The sequence below is a fragment of the Petromyzon marinus genome, chromosome 13 (assembly GCF_048934315.1).
Source record: "Petromyzon marinus isolate PM22_M1 ecotype Great Lakes invasive population chromosome 13, UKy_Petmar_22M1.pri1.0, whole genome shotgun sequence".
Taxonomy (NCBI): domain Eukaryota; kingdom Metazoa; phylum Chordata; class Hyperoartia; order Petromyzontiformes; family Petromyzontidae; genus Petromyzon; species Petromyzon marinus.
Window position 1 is genome coordinate 927,558 of NC_133679.1, and position 15,375 is coordinate 942,932.

General features: G+C 46.7%; 1 protein-coding gene across 1 annotated transcript; it reads left to right on the forward strand.

Annotated features, from left to right (window-relative positions):
• The first annotated feature begins 2,063 nt into the window (after positions 1-2,063).
• STOML2 (stomatin like 2) lies at positions 2,064-15,045 on the forward strand. The gene is made up of 10 exons (XM_032953819.2): positions 2,064-2,172; positions 3,223-3,399; positions 4,158-4,257; positions 5,289-5,347; positions 6,153-6,254; positions 8,349-8,483; positions 10,216-10,360; positions 11,662-11,741; positions 11,894-12,022; positions 13,607-15,045. Exons 1-10 carry the CDS (start codon positions 2,137-2,139, stop codon positions 13,745-13,747), a joined length of 1,104 nt encoding a protein of 367 aa, XP_032809710.2. The 5' UTR covers positions 2,064-2,136; the 3' UTR covers positions 13,748-15,045.
• The last annotated feature ends 330 nt before the right edge of the window (positions 15,046-15,375 follow it).

Here is a 15,375-nt window from a genome sequence, read left to right on the forward strand (position 1 = left end):
AAATTTGAAAAAAATGGCGTTTTTTAACGTTAGCACCACGGAGAGCGATTTGGCAGTTATTCAGATGGACGAGTCCATCTATGTTCGCAAAAGAGGAGGGGGAGACGAAAATAATGGATGTGGTCTGAAAGCCACCGTAAGCGTCAACAATCAATTAAGACCCGAAATGGTTAATCAAATCCTTCCAATGATTGCTAAGCCAGAATCAATTAAGAACCGAAATGGTTTATCAATCCTTCCAATGATTGCTAAGCCAGAATCCATCTTCTTGGTTGAAATTGTCTCTGTGTTTGTATATGTGGATAGCCTTATGAACGAATCTCTCATGGTAGCCAGATGGCTTACAAAGAACCTCTGTTTTGGGGAAATCAATGTCATGTGAGCCTACTGAATTATAACAGTGATCTGCCACGGCCGAGGTGTTGGTCCTACCGTGTTTTAGGTCTGCTTTGTGTTCACGAATGTGGTCCGAGACATGTCGTTTGGTTTCTCCAATGTAACTACTACCACAGAGGCAATTTAGTTTGTCGACGCCAGGGTACTGTATGTCCGGAATCACATCTTTTACAGACGGAACCAGATCAAGAATTTCGATTTAAAGCTTTCGTGACTGCAAAGATTCATCTTCTTTGGTTCTTTCGGTAAAGTCACGTAGAATGAGAATAAAATAATAAATTGATAAAATAAAATAACACAATAATATTCTCACGACGTTTCGAATATAGAGTTTATTGATAACATTAAGGTAATTTATATTTTAGTTTTTTATTGGTTCACTATATAGTATTCATTATATATTGTATTGTATACCCAGTTACTGTGAATAGCTCAGATGTGTAGGCTTTGACTTCAACATAGCCATTTCTGTGACCAGTCACTAGCTAATCACTCAGTTATTTCAATGCTAAATTCGCCTAGTTATTTCAATGCTAAATTCTCCTGTTTGATTTGTACTAGGTGCCTCGGTGAATGTGTATGCTCTGACTTTAACATAGCTATTTCTGTGACCAGTTACAAGCTAATCACTCAGCTATTTCAATGCTAAATTCTATGCTAATTCCTTTGTCAAGGGGTGCCTCTGCGGATGTGTATGCTTTAACTGTAACATAGCCATTTCTGTGAGCAGTCACAAGCTAATCACTCAGCCATTTCAATGCTAAATTATATGCTAATTCCTTTGTCAAGGCGCTTTGTTTCTTCTCACACAGCTTAAAGGTCGTGATCTGAGCGTGGCTTTTTCACTCCAGCGCTGTCCTACCAGACAGTCTCGTCCCTTCACCTGATGAAGGCCGCTTGTGTTGTGGCCGAAACGTCGTGAGAATATTATTGTGTTATTTTATTTTATCAATTTATTATTTTATTTTCATTCTACGTGACTTACCGAAATAACCAAAGAAGACAGATCAAGGATTTTATGTAATGTGTTGAATCGGACCTGGATCCTGTGTTTATTCAAGATACAATTAATTATACTCCAGACATTTTTTTCGTAAATATTACAGCTTCCGTCCTAGGATGGGCACACAAGCTCGTAAAACTATAATCGGCGACCCGTTGTGGATGCAGTTTCCATGAACAGTTTTGTGCTATGAAGAGCTATTTCCCGAAACGTCGTCTATTATATTATTTATTTTAGGGCAACAAACAGTGTGATTGACGAATGTGTTCGGAATAGTTTTTTTATACGAAGAATTTGAAGTTACACAACTTCCAAACTCCTCATCCGTTTTGGTTCAAGCAAGCCTGACTGCTAACGATGAGACGGAATGTCGAAAGAGTGCTCATGGAACTATGCACTCCCAGAGGGCTGTGTAGCTGAATGTGTATTTTTTGTTAGTGGCGTGATGTCTCGTTTTAAGCTTGTTATAATTACAGTAGTTTGCTATACCGAATTCTCATCGACGCTGTGGATCGGGGTTGACCCCCCAGGTAAGATGGCCGCCCTTCACCCTAGGTAAGATGGCCGCCCTTCACCCCTAGGTAAGATGGCCACCCTTCACCCTAGGTAAAATGGCCGCCCTCCACCTCGACCTGGTGTGACGCGTATTGCGGCGTGCGCTTTACTTTCGCCCCACGTGGCTTCCCGTTCAGTCCCACGTGGTTCCTGTCACACCGACACGAGCCGTGAAGACGACGATGATGCTGAGGTTACCGCGACTGCTGGCGCTGCAGGTGAGACGACGTGAGGCGGGCGTGGGGCAGCGGCGGGCGCGTCCGAGCGTTCCCGAGTGCTGGGCACTGCACTCTTCTCGGCCGGATCCCCCAATCCAGTCCCCGACCCCCGCTGCCGCGTGCCCTGGGCCGACGTGAAGCCGCGCGCGCCTCTGGTGTAGACTCCCCACAGCGAGCGGTCGCCTCTTGATTACCCCGCGCCGCGACCATCGGGGGCCGCGTGGGCCCGGGCTCGCGCCGGCCAACAGCGAGCGTGGAGCCGCTGACTCGGGCGTCGTCCGCGCTGCGATATCAAAACGGCTGGGGGCGACGAGCGGAGACGATAAGCCGGGTCGGTGAAGGGGAGAGAGGACTGGGAGAGAGCTGAGAGGAAGGGAGCGATGAAGACGGAGAGAGACGTGGAGAGGGTTGAAGAGGGGGGAGGGAGAATACGAGAGGAGTCGTGAGAACGGGATGAGGGGAGAGACGGGATGGGGCTGAGGTGATGAGGGGATTTGGTGGTCGCGATGCTGAGGCTGAGCGGTGCCGGTTGCCGGGGGCCGCAGCAGCTACAGCTGTTGCAGGGTTGCGGGGCGCGCTGATGTAAGTCGCGGAAATCATCCCTCACGCCTACGGCGCTCACCTCACAGCCGTGGATAGACCTCCATACAGCCGTGGGTTGACAAGGGGCTGTGAATAAATAAGTTTTCATATAATTTGTGTAAATCATTAAAAAAAACCCACAGTTCAAGCAATGTATGCATCACGACTGCCAGCTTTGAATCGTTGAACCAATTCACCACGACGTGTCAAATGCACTTTAAAAATGTATACAGTATTTGTCTTTCCCCCCATTTCTTCTCGATTGCGCAATCTGTGTCATGCTTCCACACGACTCCATCTCCAGTGGAGCTTTACAACCATTTAGGCATCCTTCACGTGACCTCTGGTCTGCTGCACATGAAGAGTGGGAGGAATCCCTGACCCACCCACTGTACATGAGAGTACTTGTCATGATTGGTCGCATGACACATGATCCTTGCCCCCTCTGCGCTCTGCGTGTGTGTGCAGCATGCAGTGCGTGGAGCGCTGCATGCTGCACGTCCCCTGCTGTGTGGCGCAGGGCCCGGGCCGGGCTCCCCGCGTTGGGCCTCCTCGCTGCCCATGAACACGGCCGTGCTGTTCGTGCCCGAGCAGGAGGCGTGGATCATCGAGCGCATGGGACGATTCCACCGCGTACTCCGGCCGGTGCGCTGGCGCTCAACGTCCTCTCTCCCCACTCCCCCACGCCCCGCGGCTTTACCAGGAACATTCAGTCGACAGACGAATGTCCCTCGTGTTATAGTTGTTGCGGTTTTATAATGTTATTCCCAAAATTACTCATTTCCCACTCCCACCCCCACCACGGCACCATTAAAATGTGTTGCCAGTAACACTGGCGTTAAAGGAAAAATTAGCCGTACAAATTATAACTGAGACAACCAGATCGCTGTATGAGGCAGTATTTAAAATTGCAAATAATGTGGGAAGTTATGAATTCGTGTCATCTGTACTAAAAATTACTCCATTTGAATGAATCCATAACGAAACAATCCAGCAATTTGTGGTCGCCTCTCATTGGTTGAGGTAGTCCAATCGATTTGGTAAATACTAGTAGGTCCTTGCGATGCTGAATGGATTTCAGCATTGTCACAAACGGTAACACTGAAATGAACAGATCGCGTAAATATATAAATGTGTCGTTAAACCCGCCACCACCTGACACAGCCAACTAGTTAGGGTTGTCACGTAAACAGAACATGCCAGAACGTGCCAATTCGTCACGAGTACAGCACAACGGTGTGCTGGAGAGCCAAACCACAACATTTACAATCGTCGTGTGGTGGTGGGTTTAATGACACATAAACCCAAAATAATATTACGGATGATATTGGTTGCGTAAGCCTACTACGTGTTAAACTAACATTCTAGCCTTGTCTGTTGCCCTTGGTGGTTCTCTCTTGCAGGGTTTGAATCTTCTGATCCCGATAATCGACAGAATAAAGTACGTGCAGAGCTTGAAGGAAATAGTCATCGACATTCCCGAGCAGTCTGCCATCACCCTGGGTGCGTGTTCACATTTCAGGTGCTGTTTGCGTTGTCTAGGATGTGTTCCAAAGAGAAACCCAGATGAAATGCCCCTCCCCCAGTGGCCCCACTATCAATACAGTACAATTTACAATCAAACTTGCATTTCAAGAAACAAAATTAAGGACATTTTGCCAAGAAAAGCTAGGGACATACTTTAATGTGTCCAGGCAGGCTCTCTGCAAGCATCGCTGTCAGCTGCAATCTACTGGTTGAATGCTCCTTATACTTTATTTCTTTGAAGCGTGCCCGTGTTAGGACAAAGTGGCGTTGAAGCCTGTAATGTGCTCTAAGACTGCAATGCTACGTTCTGACTCGCTGTCCTTCCTTAATTGTGAGCCTCGTGCATCTGTAGAATTTGTTCGGGTTCAATGCTCACACCTACACTTTTATTCCTCTCGCATGAAATCAAATTCTCGTTAAAAAATTTGTTGAAAAAGCGAATCGGTGAAATTTATTTTTGGAGGATCATAATGGAAATTGTTGAGGCTTGGTGAGGTTTTTTAATTTTCCCTGCCAAAATAATCCTGCCTCTGTTTCCTTTTTAAAAAATGAAGACAATTCTGATGTTTTTGAAAAACAAATTTGGAACGCGCTCCTGTTTTATAATTTTTTTTAATCGGAAACTATTTACAAGCGAGTATATGCATGTGTACAAGGGAATCAATACACTCTAGAATAGCACGTTTACTTGTGGACTCTCGTGGTGACCAATGAATGTCGTGCATGGTAAACTGTAGAGTTACCAAGACAATAGCGTGGAGAGTGAGGCGATATTTCTCACCTGATGACGATTGCTTGTGTTTCAATCGAACCGTAGTGATATATTTTTTATTATTTTATCTATCTACGTGGCTTTACCGAAAGACCCAAAGAATAGTGAGGTGAGCGTGTGTCTGTGTTGTGCCAGCAATCAGAGGAAGTCCCTTAGAGTTGTGTGGTCATTTGGAGTCATGCTGCCTCTGCTAAAAAGCAGGAATTTTAATGTTCCAAATGTGTATTATTTGCAGATAATGTTACACTACAACTGGATGGTGTGTTGTACCTCCGCATTATGGACCCGTTCAAGGTAATCCCCTCAGTCGAGATCCATGGTTTGTGTACGCCACTCTGGGTGTTGATTAGGTCACTCCAAATCATATTTACCAGTGAAATTTTAAAAAAGTTAAAAAAAATGTTTACTGGTGGCAGGGCTGTTATTGCCGAATACAATAATAAGGAATGGGCCAAACATCCAAAATATGATGTGCATCTTATAATCCTGGGAATATTGTTGTACATTGTTCTCTCATTAATAGTGATTGAAATTCCACGATTGGATGCCTGGATCCTATGTGTTTTGAGACTATCTGACCCAGCACATTTAATCACTATTGCACAGCACAAATACATTCGAATTTTGTTGGTACTGTTACTTTGGTCACAGTATTTTACTGGTTTTCTGATATTTGAACAGTATTCAACATGTGTTGCAATGCCCTGTGATATGCTGTATAACTGCATTAAAATTCTAATGTGCTAAACGTAGTTTTATTGGTTTATGCTCAAGCAAGTATGGTGCCATGCACATCTCCATTACTACCTGAAGCCAGCTATGGAAATTCCATATTCATATGGCAAGGGCATTTTTTTTCCTTGGGTCAACCACTGTTGACCCGCAAAGTAGTGCTCATTTTTTCGACCCCAGATGGTTAAGTGGCACAGTCGACAACCTGACTGCGATTTGAAATAACAATAATCCGATTTGCGCTAAGGTATTCCACAATGCGTGACGCACCTTTCCACGTGTGATGTGCTTGAATTGGTCGCGGAGTTAATGTCCAGAGATGCCGGTTGACGAGCTGCGGCTGTGTGCGGTGCGTGTCACTTGGTAGGCGAGCTACGGCGTCGAGGACCCCGAGTACGCCGTGACCCAGCTGGCTCAGACCACCATGCGCTCCGAGCTGGGCAAGATCGCGCTGGACAGCGTGTTTAAGGTGCTCGCACAACATGAGCCCATGTAGACGAGCATCACCCCGACTGCTTGGGCTGTACCTGCACCTAAGTGTCCCCGTGGCTTTAAAAGTGGGCCTGTGGCATTCACAGTAGGCCAAGCTGACCCCAGACGTACATTCTCACTTCAAAGAGGTTGACTGAAATACCGAACCACGACAAATTTACAAATGTGTATATTTTTTTTTATTTTAGCATTGTAATGTGACCTTTCTTTACGTGAAGTGTTTATTAAATACATGAGATTATATTCTACAAAGCTTTTTGCCTGCTTCATACCCATGGCTCCCTGACCTCTCCTAGATTCATACCCAGTACAAGCGCCCCCTTTGTGTCAGTCACAATGCCATGGAGCGAGGCGGGTGGGTGGTCAGCTGTTTGTGGTAGTCATTTGTTCCGTTGCATCGTCAAACATTTCTAGTGACATGGAATGGGTCACTACGTAGCATAGCGCGGGTTGCTGGCAGAGAAGGGGATCTGCAGTGGCAGCAGCCCTGTCAGCAGGTCACGTGATAAGCCAGAGAGAGGGATGTAGGGGAAAGGTGATAGAGGGGGCACGTGAGGTAAGCCCGGGAACCCGCGAGTAGGTTCTAGAAGGGGTGCGTGGCCGGGGCGGAGCGAGGCCACGCTGGGAGGATAAAAGGGGATCCCGAGCGAAGTTTCGGGGCTGTTGCCTGGAGTGGGATCTCCTCATCGTGCTGCTGGAGTCTTCGTCTGGGTCTTCACCTTCTCTGCGTCGTCAGTCAGGCAGTCTGCCAGCTGTCCTGACTGGGAGCTGTAGTTGCTTTGTGTGGATTGGGAAGGATGTTAATAAATAGAGTGCCTCCTACTGCTAGTGTCTCTGAGTGCGTCACTACACATTTGTAAATTGTAATCTCAACTAAAGCTATGCATGCAAATACAAATCCAACTCAATTTCATAGAGATGCCTGCAAATACTCGTCTAGAATTCCCCTGCCGGGCTTGGGTGAGCTCTTTGAGCTGTGGCGTCTTGGGACAGAAATTAAGGTGGAACAAAAACGTCCTTGGCTTAAATAAATTGTATATAAAATGTAATATGTCTTGTATGAAATTAATTAATGGTGTGTATCTGCTTAAAACAACATGCAAGTTTATGTTTGCTTGCAATATTTATAACAAATGAAAAAAAAACAGCTGAGTGCTCTTTTAGCACTCGTCTGAAAAGGATACCATCATCACTTTTATGGGCCATATAAACTTTTTGTACAACAGTTTTTCCACCTTGGGGATATGTGGTCTGTGCCCACAGGCTAAAAGTATATTATTGATGCATGTGAGCGCACCATTTGGAGTGATAAGTTCCAAGCTTTGTTTAACCAGGTGAGAAGTCGAGAGGACCGGATGGTCTCGTTTGCAAAATTTACGTTGGTTACCAAAATGACAAAAGAAATAAAATAAAAGTACAATAATGAAGCAAATATAAATCATAGCAGAGACGACCAATTAGAAATCGGAGCAAGTACAACAGCGTTACAGAAGAAACGATAACGGTGAACAAATATTTACGTCAAAATGAAATACATTTCTTGGAATGAAATTTGGCTTGGACAAATGATGTTTATAGTTGCTTGGACAGACCTCGTCCAGAGAAGTGGCCCCGGCGCTTGTGATGACGACGTATCCAAGAGAGTCATCCCGGTGTTGTTTTCATGTGGAGACGCTTCCCTCGTAGACGTTACGGGTTATTGACAAGACCAGTAGCCGGCTGCACGTCGTCCAATGCTCGGTTGTTGCCATGAGAGGGCAGTGCTGCCTTTCATTGAGTTCCATATTTACCCACGTTACAGTTCCCTTGCTTATATTATTAGATTTTAGAAGAGAAAGATTTGTCCATTTGTTTATTTCCCACAGTCCTGGTGCATGATGAGTTTAGTACAATACTGTATACTATATATAAAATGTAGTGAAGCTCTTCATGACCATTATTGTCTTTGTTTATGATGCATGATTCAGTGCCCCACCTCCGGGAACACGGTTGCAGATGAACGTGTTATGAACGTTGACGCGTCAGCGCTTTGCGATGTGGATGACGTTGCGATGCCGTGTGTCCTGCACAGGAGAGGGAGTCTCTGAACGCCAACATTGTGGAGGTGATTAATGGGGCGGCCGAGGTATGGGGCATCCGTTGCCTCCGCTACGAGATCAAGGACATGGAGCTGCCAACGCGCGTCAAGGAAGCCATGCAGATGCAGGCATGTTACAGCAAATATGCACGTTCCAGCTTGTACACACTCGCCTTACACACAGTAAGGGCAGTATTGCATTTGGCAACACGCACATATATTACAATAAGCATATTTAGGCACAAACAATTTTCAAGGGAGGCTCCTGGATGCCGGATTCGAGTTTGCCAGTATATGAGGCAAGCCAGAAATGCTACCAAAATAAAAATGTGATAAAATTTTTATTTGTAAATCTCCAACCGGGATACTGTTCACTCGCTAATTAAGGGGCACACGGTGTGGATGTGGCTTAAGGTTATCTATTGTGGGTAATTCAAGATGTGCTTATAAAGACTAGGAAGTGTACGATGCTGTGGCAATGTGGAATTTCGACCACGTGTTTAGTTTCCTAACGGCGGTGAATGTTGATTCATCTCTGTTGGGGCAGGAAGACACTTTCACCTTGATGATTTACTCGAGTCCCATCTTGACTCGGCCACGTGGACACCGCACGTGACATTTTTTGTACGCAATGTTACCCGGACCTCAAGGACAAAGCAGAGAGGCATTTTGACATCGCTTCCATTTGGATGATGCCGCATGCGTTCCTGTGAAAATATGGCACGTTTTACGGATCATAAGTCAGTGGTGGAAAAAAATGAGATCTTGCAATCACTTGACATGAAGGGTCACGGCAAATGGCCCCCATTAGCTCTGGTAATGTTAAGGCTGAATGGCTCTGGGGTATTGTAAGTTATTACGTAGCTGCGTATTAGTGGACAAAGAGTCAGAGGGCAGGGCAGGATACGGTTACCGTGCCCCGCATGATAAGCAGCACTCTGTGGTGAGAATGGTTACGGTTTGACGCAGTTGCTCATAACTATTGCGTTTATTAGTGTCAATTGTCAACACGCGTGTGGCGTAGAATGGGTTTGTTGTGTGCTTGGGGTCTGTTTTATTACCCTAAATAAATAATACATTTTTATAACCATAAATTAATCACTAAATAACCCAGTAAAAGGGTCTTCCTGCCCATATGAGAACTCCCCTTACCTATGATCCTATTACCCTCAATTCCTATTATCTGCAGGATCTAGAGGGGCTGTGAAAACTAAATATTTCTCACCACTATTCAGATGATATAGTACACAATTTCTCCCATCCTGCATGTTGTAACGGTTGCCTTATTCACAGTGATACTGGTTTTATTCACCCTGGAGTGATCATGGCCCGAGCTGACAACTCACCTGCCTTGAGTTTAACTTTTAACCTTCTGTTTGTGAGTCACGTGCTCTAAAAGTCTAATGCAGTGCTCGGGTTAAATGAGTGCATGTAGATATCCACTTTACAATGCAATTACATAATTCTGCTGTTGCGAATTATGCAGCTGATGGTGCTAATAGTGATATTGCTGTTGGATGTATAATGCTGCTAGATGTGACCACATCTCAGGATGCTGTACAGGCAAAGTCTGTATATTTTATAGAGAGAAGCAGGAAGTCAGTCAATTCCATGGTACTGGGGCAGAGAGTGTGTGGAGGGGAGTAGAGTGAGGAGAGAGGGGAGAATTTGTGAGATTTGAGATTGGATTGGGAGTCACAGGAGGTTGCTGTGGTTTTGGACGGCACATTTTTAAGCGCCGCTCTCAACCCTTCCCATGCGTCGATGTGCATTTATTGGCTGATGGAATGTCACGGAGCCAGGCCATTAGCACGGTTGGCTACGTACGGTGCGAAAGAAGTTTAACATACATGCATCGCAGGTGGAGGCCGAGCGGCGCAAGCGAGCCGTGGTGCTGGAGTCGGAGGGCATTCGCGAGTCCGACATCAACGTGGCTGAGGGCAAGAAGCGCTCGCGCATCCTCGCCTCGGAGGCTGAGAAGGCGGAGCAGATCAACCAGGCAGAAGGTCGGCTTGGAGGCCCCAACCCCTGCCCACTTGGTTTCTTTACAACTATTCTCTCTCGCCATCCCGGACCTGTTTGTGTTCCACAGGCTGCCACCCTATGCAATTATAATTCCAAAGTTAATGGCTCGTGAAAAACAACTGATAATATGCTGTCTATCAGTGGCATTAGAAAAAGTTTTTATAACAGAATGACTCCTGCCATCTGAATGTGGATTTTCCACCACTGACCTTGGGCGACCAGTACGTGTGAGCATCACGCCATGCTCATCTGAACGTGGGGGACCTGAATTACCAAGTGTGGCAAGGGTTCACAAAAAGCGTTTGTGTAGTCATGTACAAGGAGACGGGGGAGTTTTATATTCTAGTCAGCACAGTTTTTAGTGGTATTGAAATGAAAATCACAAGTTAGGCTAGATGGGTATAGCCCACAGATAGGAAGCTACTGGAGCTATGGATTTAAAGCTTTCGTGACTGCAATGATTCATCTTCTTTGGTTCTTTCGGTAAAGTCACGTAGAATGATATTATGATATTATTGTGTTATTTTATTTTATCAATTTATTATTTTATTATCATTCTACGTGACTTTACCGAAAGAACCAAAGAAGATGGAGCTATGGACTTTAAAATCTAGATTGAAAACTAATTTCGTCAGAACTGCTTTTTGTGTTTAGTTTCTTTTGTCCTTCCCCCACACCTCCGATTAGCACGGTTGGCTCCGTACAGCGCGAAAGACGTTCAACATACATACGTACAGATAGCTGTGAAAAACAAGGAGAAGTGGCAGCACTGCAGGCTTTAAGGTGCTTGTAATGAAAGCGTCAGTTCTATGATGCTGGCACCTCTGCGGGCTCGCGTGAAGCCCATTGAGGCGAGTTGTCAGCGGCGCTGCGAAAATGTAATCATGATATCGAACAGCATGAACGCTTCTCACCTTGCGCATTGTCGAAATTTTATTTTGGTCTGTGCTTGTGTGCCGCATGGTCGGAGATCTCGTGAGAGGATGTGCATTGATTATGGAGCTTTATTAGTACCCTGAATACCAAGCAATAATTTTTTATCCAGATTTTGGCTGGACAAACAGATTGTGCCAATTCATAGGGAGATATGGATTAAGCAAGATTTATATTTATAATACTGTGAAAGTCGAAGCATTTAAAAATATCTTCCACTTTTTCTCTTCTATGGTGGCCGTTCGCCAAGAGAATACGAGCGTAGTGACGCGTGCTTACATTGATGTAAACCGGCAGCTATCCGCGTGGAGCTGAATGTTGTACGTGTGGGTGGATGCTCATGTCGCAGGCCAAGCGTCCGCAATGGTGAAGAAAGCCATCGCAAAGGCGGAAGCCATCACGCGGCTGGCAGAGGCCCTCACGGAGCAGGTACCTCACGAACGCCGTCGCTCGTGATTCGCTTTACACCGGGGGCGCAAGGGTGGGCGGGAGGAGGGGGCCCGCACGGTGACGACCACGACGAGCGTCGTGCCGGCACCGCCGTCGCTCGCTCGCTCAGCCCCTCCCTCGCTCTCTCGCAGAACGGCAACATGGCCGCGTCGCTGAGCGTGGCGGAGCAGTACGTGGCGGCGTTCTCCAACCTGGCCAAGGACAGCAACACCATCATGCTGCCAGCCAACACCGGGGACGTCAGCAGCATGGTGGCGCAGGTAGCCGCGCCGGGCTGGCGCTCGGGCTGCGTGCCGGCACGCGCATCTTCCATGCGGCGTGCATCGACGTGTCTCACACTCCACCTTCGTTCATTGCAAGACCCTGCATGCGAAACACGTGGGGTCCGATTCGTATGCCTACAGAGAGGCGGCCAAATTGCTGATTTATAAACGTAAGATGTAGGTCCTCACGGCCAACATTCATAGCGGCCGTGTTGGGTTTGGCCAAGTATTGGTCTGCATAAATGTGTCGTTAAGGCCCTCCAACACCCAACAAACTGTTCACAGGTACAATCATGTAATTGTGCTTACATAGTTTACTTAAAATATAATAATGTTTGATAATGACAGTAATTAGCAAGAGGCAAAGTAAATAAACCAAATCCTCGAAGCCTGCAGATATGCAGGGGACTTTAATCCTCACATTTGTGGAGTGAGAGCTTTATTTCTGCCCTACGTGAAAGGGGGCTTCTGCCTTTTGCATGGCAAGCTGTGCACACAAAGCACGTGGCCTGTCCCATCCGCGGCTCTCTCCGCCCGGCCTTTCTCATTGTAATCAGGGCAGCAGCAGCAGCGGAGGAGGAGGAGCGGCCCCCTCCCCTGCTGCCCTGGACATCGGCACAATGTGTTTGTGGCCGAGGTCACGGGGCCTCTGGGGGCACAGAGGCCGTGCAGCTGAATGGGAGGTGCGTCGGGGCGCAGCTCCTCAGCCGCACTGCCGGTGCCAGCAGCAGCGGTAGCGGCAGCAGTGAGAGCGCGCACACCCATTCTGTCTCTCACAGAATGGCATTCCAGGTCTCTGCTTATCTTTTGTTTTATTTAGGGTGGTGGGGGGGGGGAAGGCCATTTGTTACAATATTTATAAACAGGTTTAGTGGTCGAAACTAATTCTGGAAACATTGTCCGTGTTTGAAAGCGTTTTCGTGCCAGTGTTTGTGACGGTTGACCTGCTCAGCCGGTCCCTCCCTGTGCGGTCAACAAAATGAGTTCGACTTTTTGAAAATAAAAAAAGGGCATATCGTAGAGGGACTGGCCTCCACTATGAGCACAGGCAATTTCCACCACTGGTTTAGATGAGTATGACCCGATTGCTAATTTAATTTCAGGTAATATATTTTAATCATCCAGGAATAAAACTTGACTGGTAAGTCGCTACCAGTTTATGAAACTCAGTCTAAAAAGTATTGTTATGTTAGGGGCATAACAATTTATGGACTTGAACATTGCTCCATTTGGTAGAGTTAGATGCATTTTCCAAAACTCGTACAGTGTTCTTTCTTTTTAACAATCGTCAAAGTCTACAAGATTGGAGAGTCGGTTATGCACGTCATGTTTTCAATAGTCCAGTTTTATACGACTCAATCCCTGCCGGTATTCAATCTGCATGTTCTTTGTGGCATCCATACAGCTGCGATTTGTGAAAGGGTTTTCATAATTGGTGGCGAACTAAACGCATCGTTTCGTTCAGTTGAACCGGGTGCCTCGCGTGGTGGGGGGCGGGTAGTGGGGGCGGGCCTCCCGAGTCTCGGGCGGTGGCAGACTTTCCCGGCTTCGCGTGACGAGTGATATCCGTGCGGCGTGCAGGCGATGGGGATCTACCAGAGCCTGGGCTCTTCCAGCCTGGTCCAGACGAACCCCAGGAAGCAGAAGAGCGAGCGCCGACCAGAGCCCTCGGATTCCTTCGCTGGTGGCAGCAGTGGAAGCGGCAGCGTCAGCGGCAGCTAGAGCCTGCCGGAAGGCAGCATCCACAGCTTCCTTCCCTCGGCGCGTGCGACCGCCCCTCCACCCTGCGCCTCCACGCACCCGTCTGGCGTTCCACCTCCGCACACTGGGACCGACTCATCATGATGCTGAAGCGGCGCAGGCTTCGTACGCGTCACCCGGCCCGTACTGTTTGTGGCAGTACTCCAATCCTGTTCTGAGAGGCGTCAATTAGAGCAACGAGAGACATTTGTGCAACCACCATGCAGCACTTGGCGTGCTACCACAGCTTTCTTCACAATGAGAACATAACCCTTCCGGCTCGCTGTGGGCCCTGTCGGAACAGGATAATAGCTGAATAGATTCATTAAAAAAAAAAATCCCTTGAAGAGCAATTGTTTCAATATTTCTAACTAAATAAAGATACGTTCTTGCTTAATCTGCATTTGTGTTTAAGAGTCCTTAACAGTGCGGTACTGACCAATTCAGCCCTGAAACCAATTCAGCCCCTGAAAGTGCCTTTCCCAGTGATAGCTTGCGTGTTCTGTCCTCTACAAGCAAGAGTAGGCTCTAAATTTCAAACTGGTTTCCATACAGACATAAAGGATCGGTGTATTCTGATACTAATCAAGTCATTGTCATTGCTGTTCACATGTTAACGATACATTGAACTTCTTTTGACTTGTTTCCACGACCAGTCTTAAGTGGGCCAGACTGATGTGAGCTGTGCTCTGTGCTTGAGCGCTACTTAGTCCTGTGCGTTTACATGGCATCACAAGCGAGTTGGGAAAATAGGACGTGGGATGGCCACACGCACCTGGGCTGACTTCGTAAATAAATGGACGTGATTTAGCGCCTCCGATTAGCACGGTTGGCTATGTACGGTGCGAAAGAAGTTCAACATACATTTTTTTCATCTGGCACAGACACTAAAGCATGTAAACACAACACAGAATAATAGATTTAAAAGTGAAACATCACAGTCTACACGTGTCTATCGCCCTTAGATTTAGTATCAATGTTTTGACACATTTCTGACCACTGCTTTCCCACCCAGACATCTCCCTATGGGGGGCGCAGTGGTGCATGGCTATTGGGATGTCGCCAGTTAAAGAGCAGAGTTCTACTCCAGAATGGCTCTGCACTGCGTGGGAATGAAAGTGTTGGAGGGACCCGGTGTGGTGACGTCGATTATTTTGTTAACTTCCAATGTGTTTTGTTTAATCTCTCCGATTTTATGTTTCCAGCTGTTTTTGTATTTGTATTGGCCTTACAAAACGTAAGGTTTATGCGTATGTTGGTGTAGTAAACTGTCTTACGGACGAATGACTTTTGCATTCATTTATCTGCGTTGAAGAAGACGAATGACAGACTGCACGAGGCAGTGCCAGTACATCTCGCTACATAGACCAAAGTGATACCATCCTATCTTGTAGATACACGCATTGATACAATCCTGTAGTGTAATGCACATTTTTTGAAATATCCAAAAGAAAGATAAAGCACAATTATCACCGGAATCTGTAAATAAGATCTCTGGGCAGATGGTGTTGTGGCAGAATGCTCGACACGAGCTTCGGGGTCGACTTGAGCCATAGGCATCCCTCTAAAGTGGGTGGGATGAGTCGCTGTGGGACAAGTGGTTGGGATGA

What these genes read in the sequence shown, in the direction of transcription:
- STOML2 (XM_032953819.2), top strand. Translation starts at nt 2,137, where the DNA reads ATGATGCTGAGGTTACCGCGACTGCTGGCGCTGCAG. An exon ending in TCCACCGCGTACTCCGGCCG is followed by an intron (nt 3,400 to 4,157) that starts GTGCGCTGGCGC and finishes TCTCTCTTGCAG; the next exon opens with GGTTTGAATCTTCTGATCCC. An exon ending in GCAGTCTGCCATCACCCTGG is followed by an intron (nt 4,258 to 5,288) that starts GTGCGTGTTCAC and finishes TATTATTTGCAG; the next exon opens with ATAATGTTACACTACAACTG.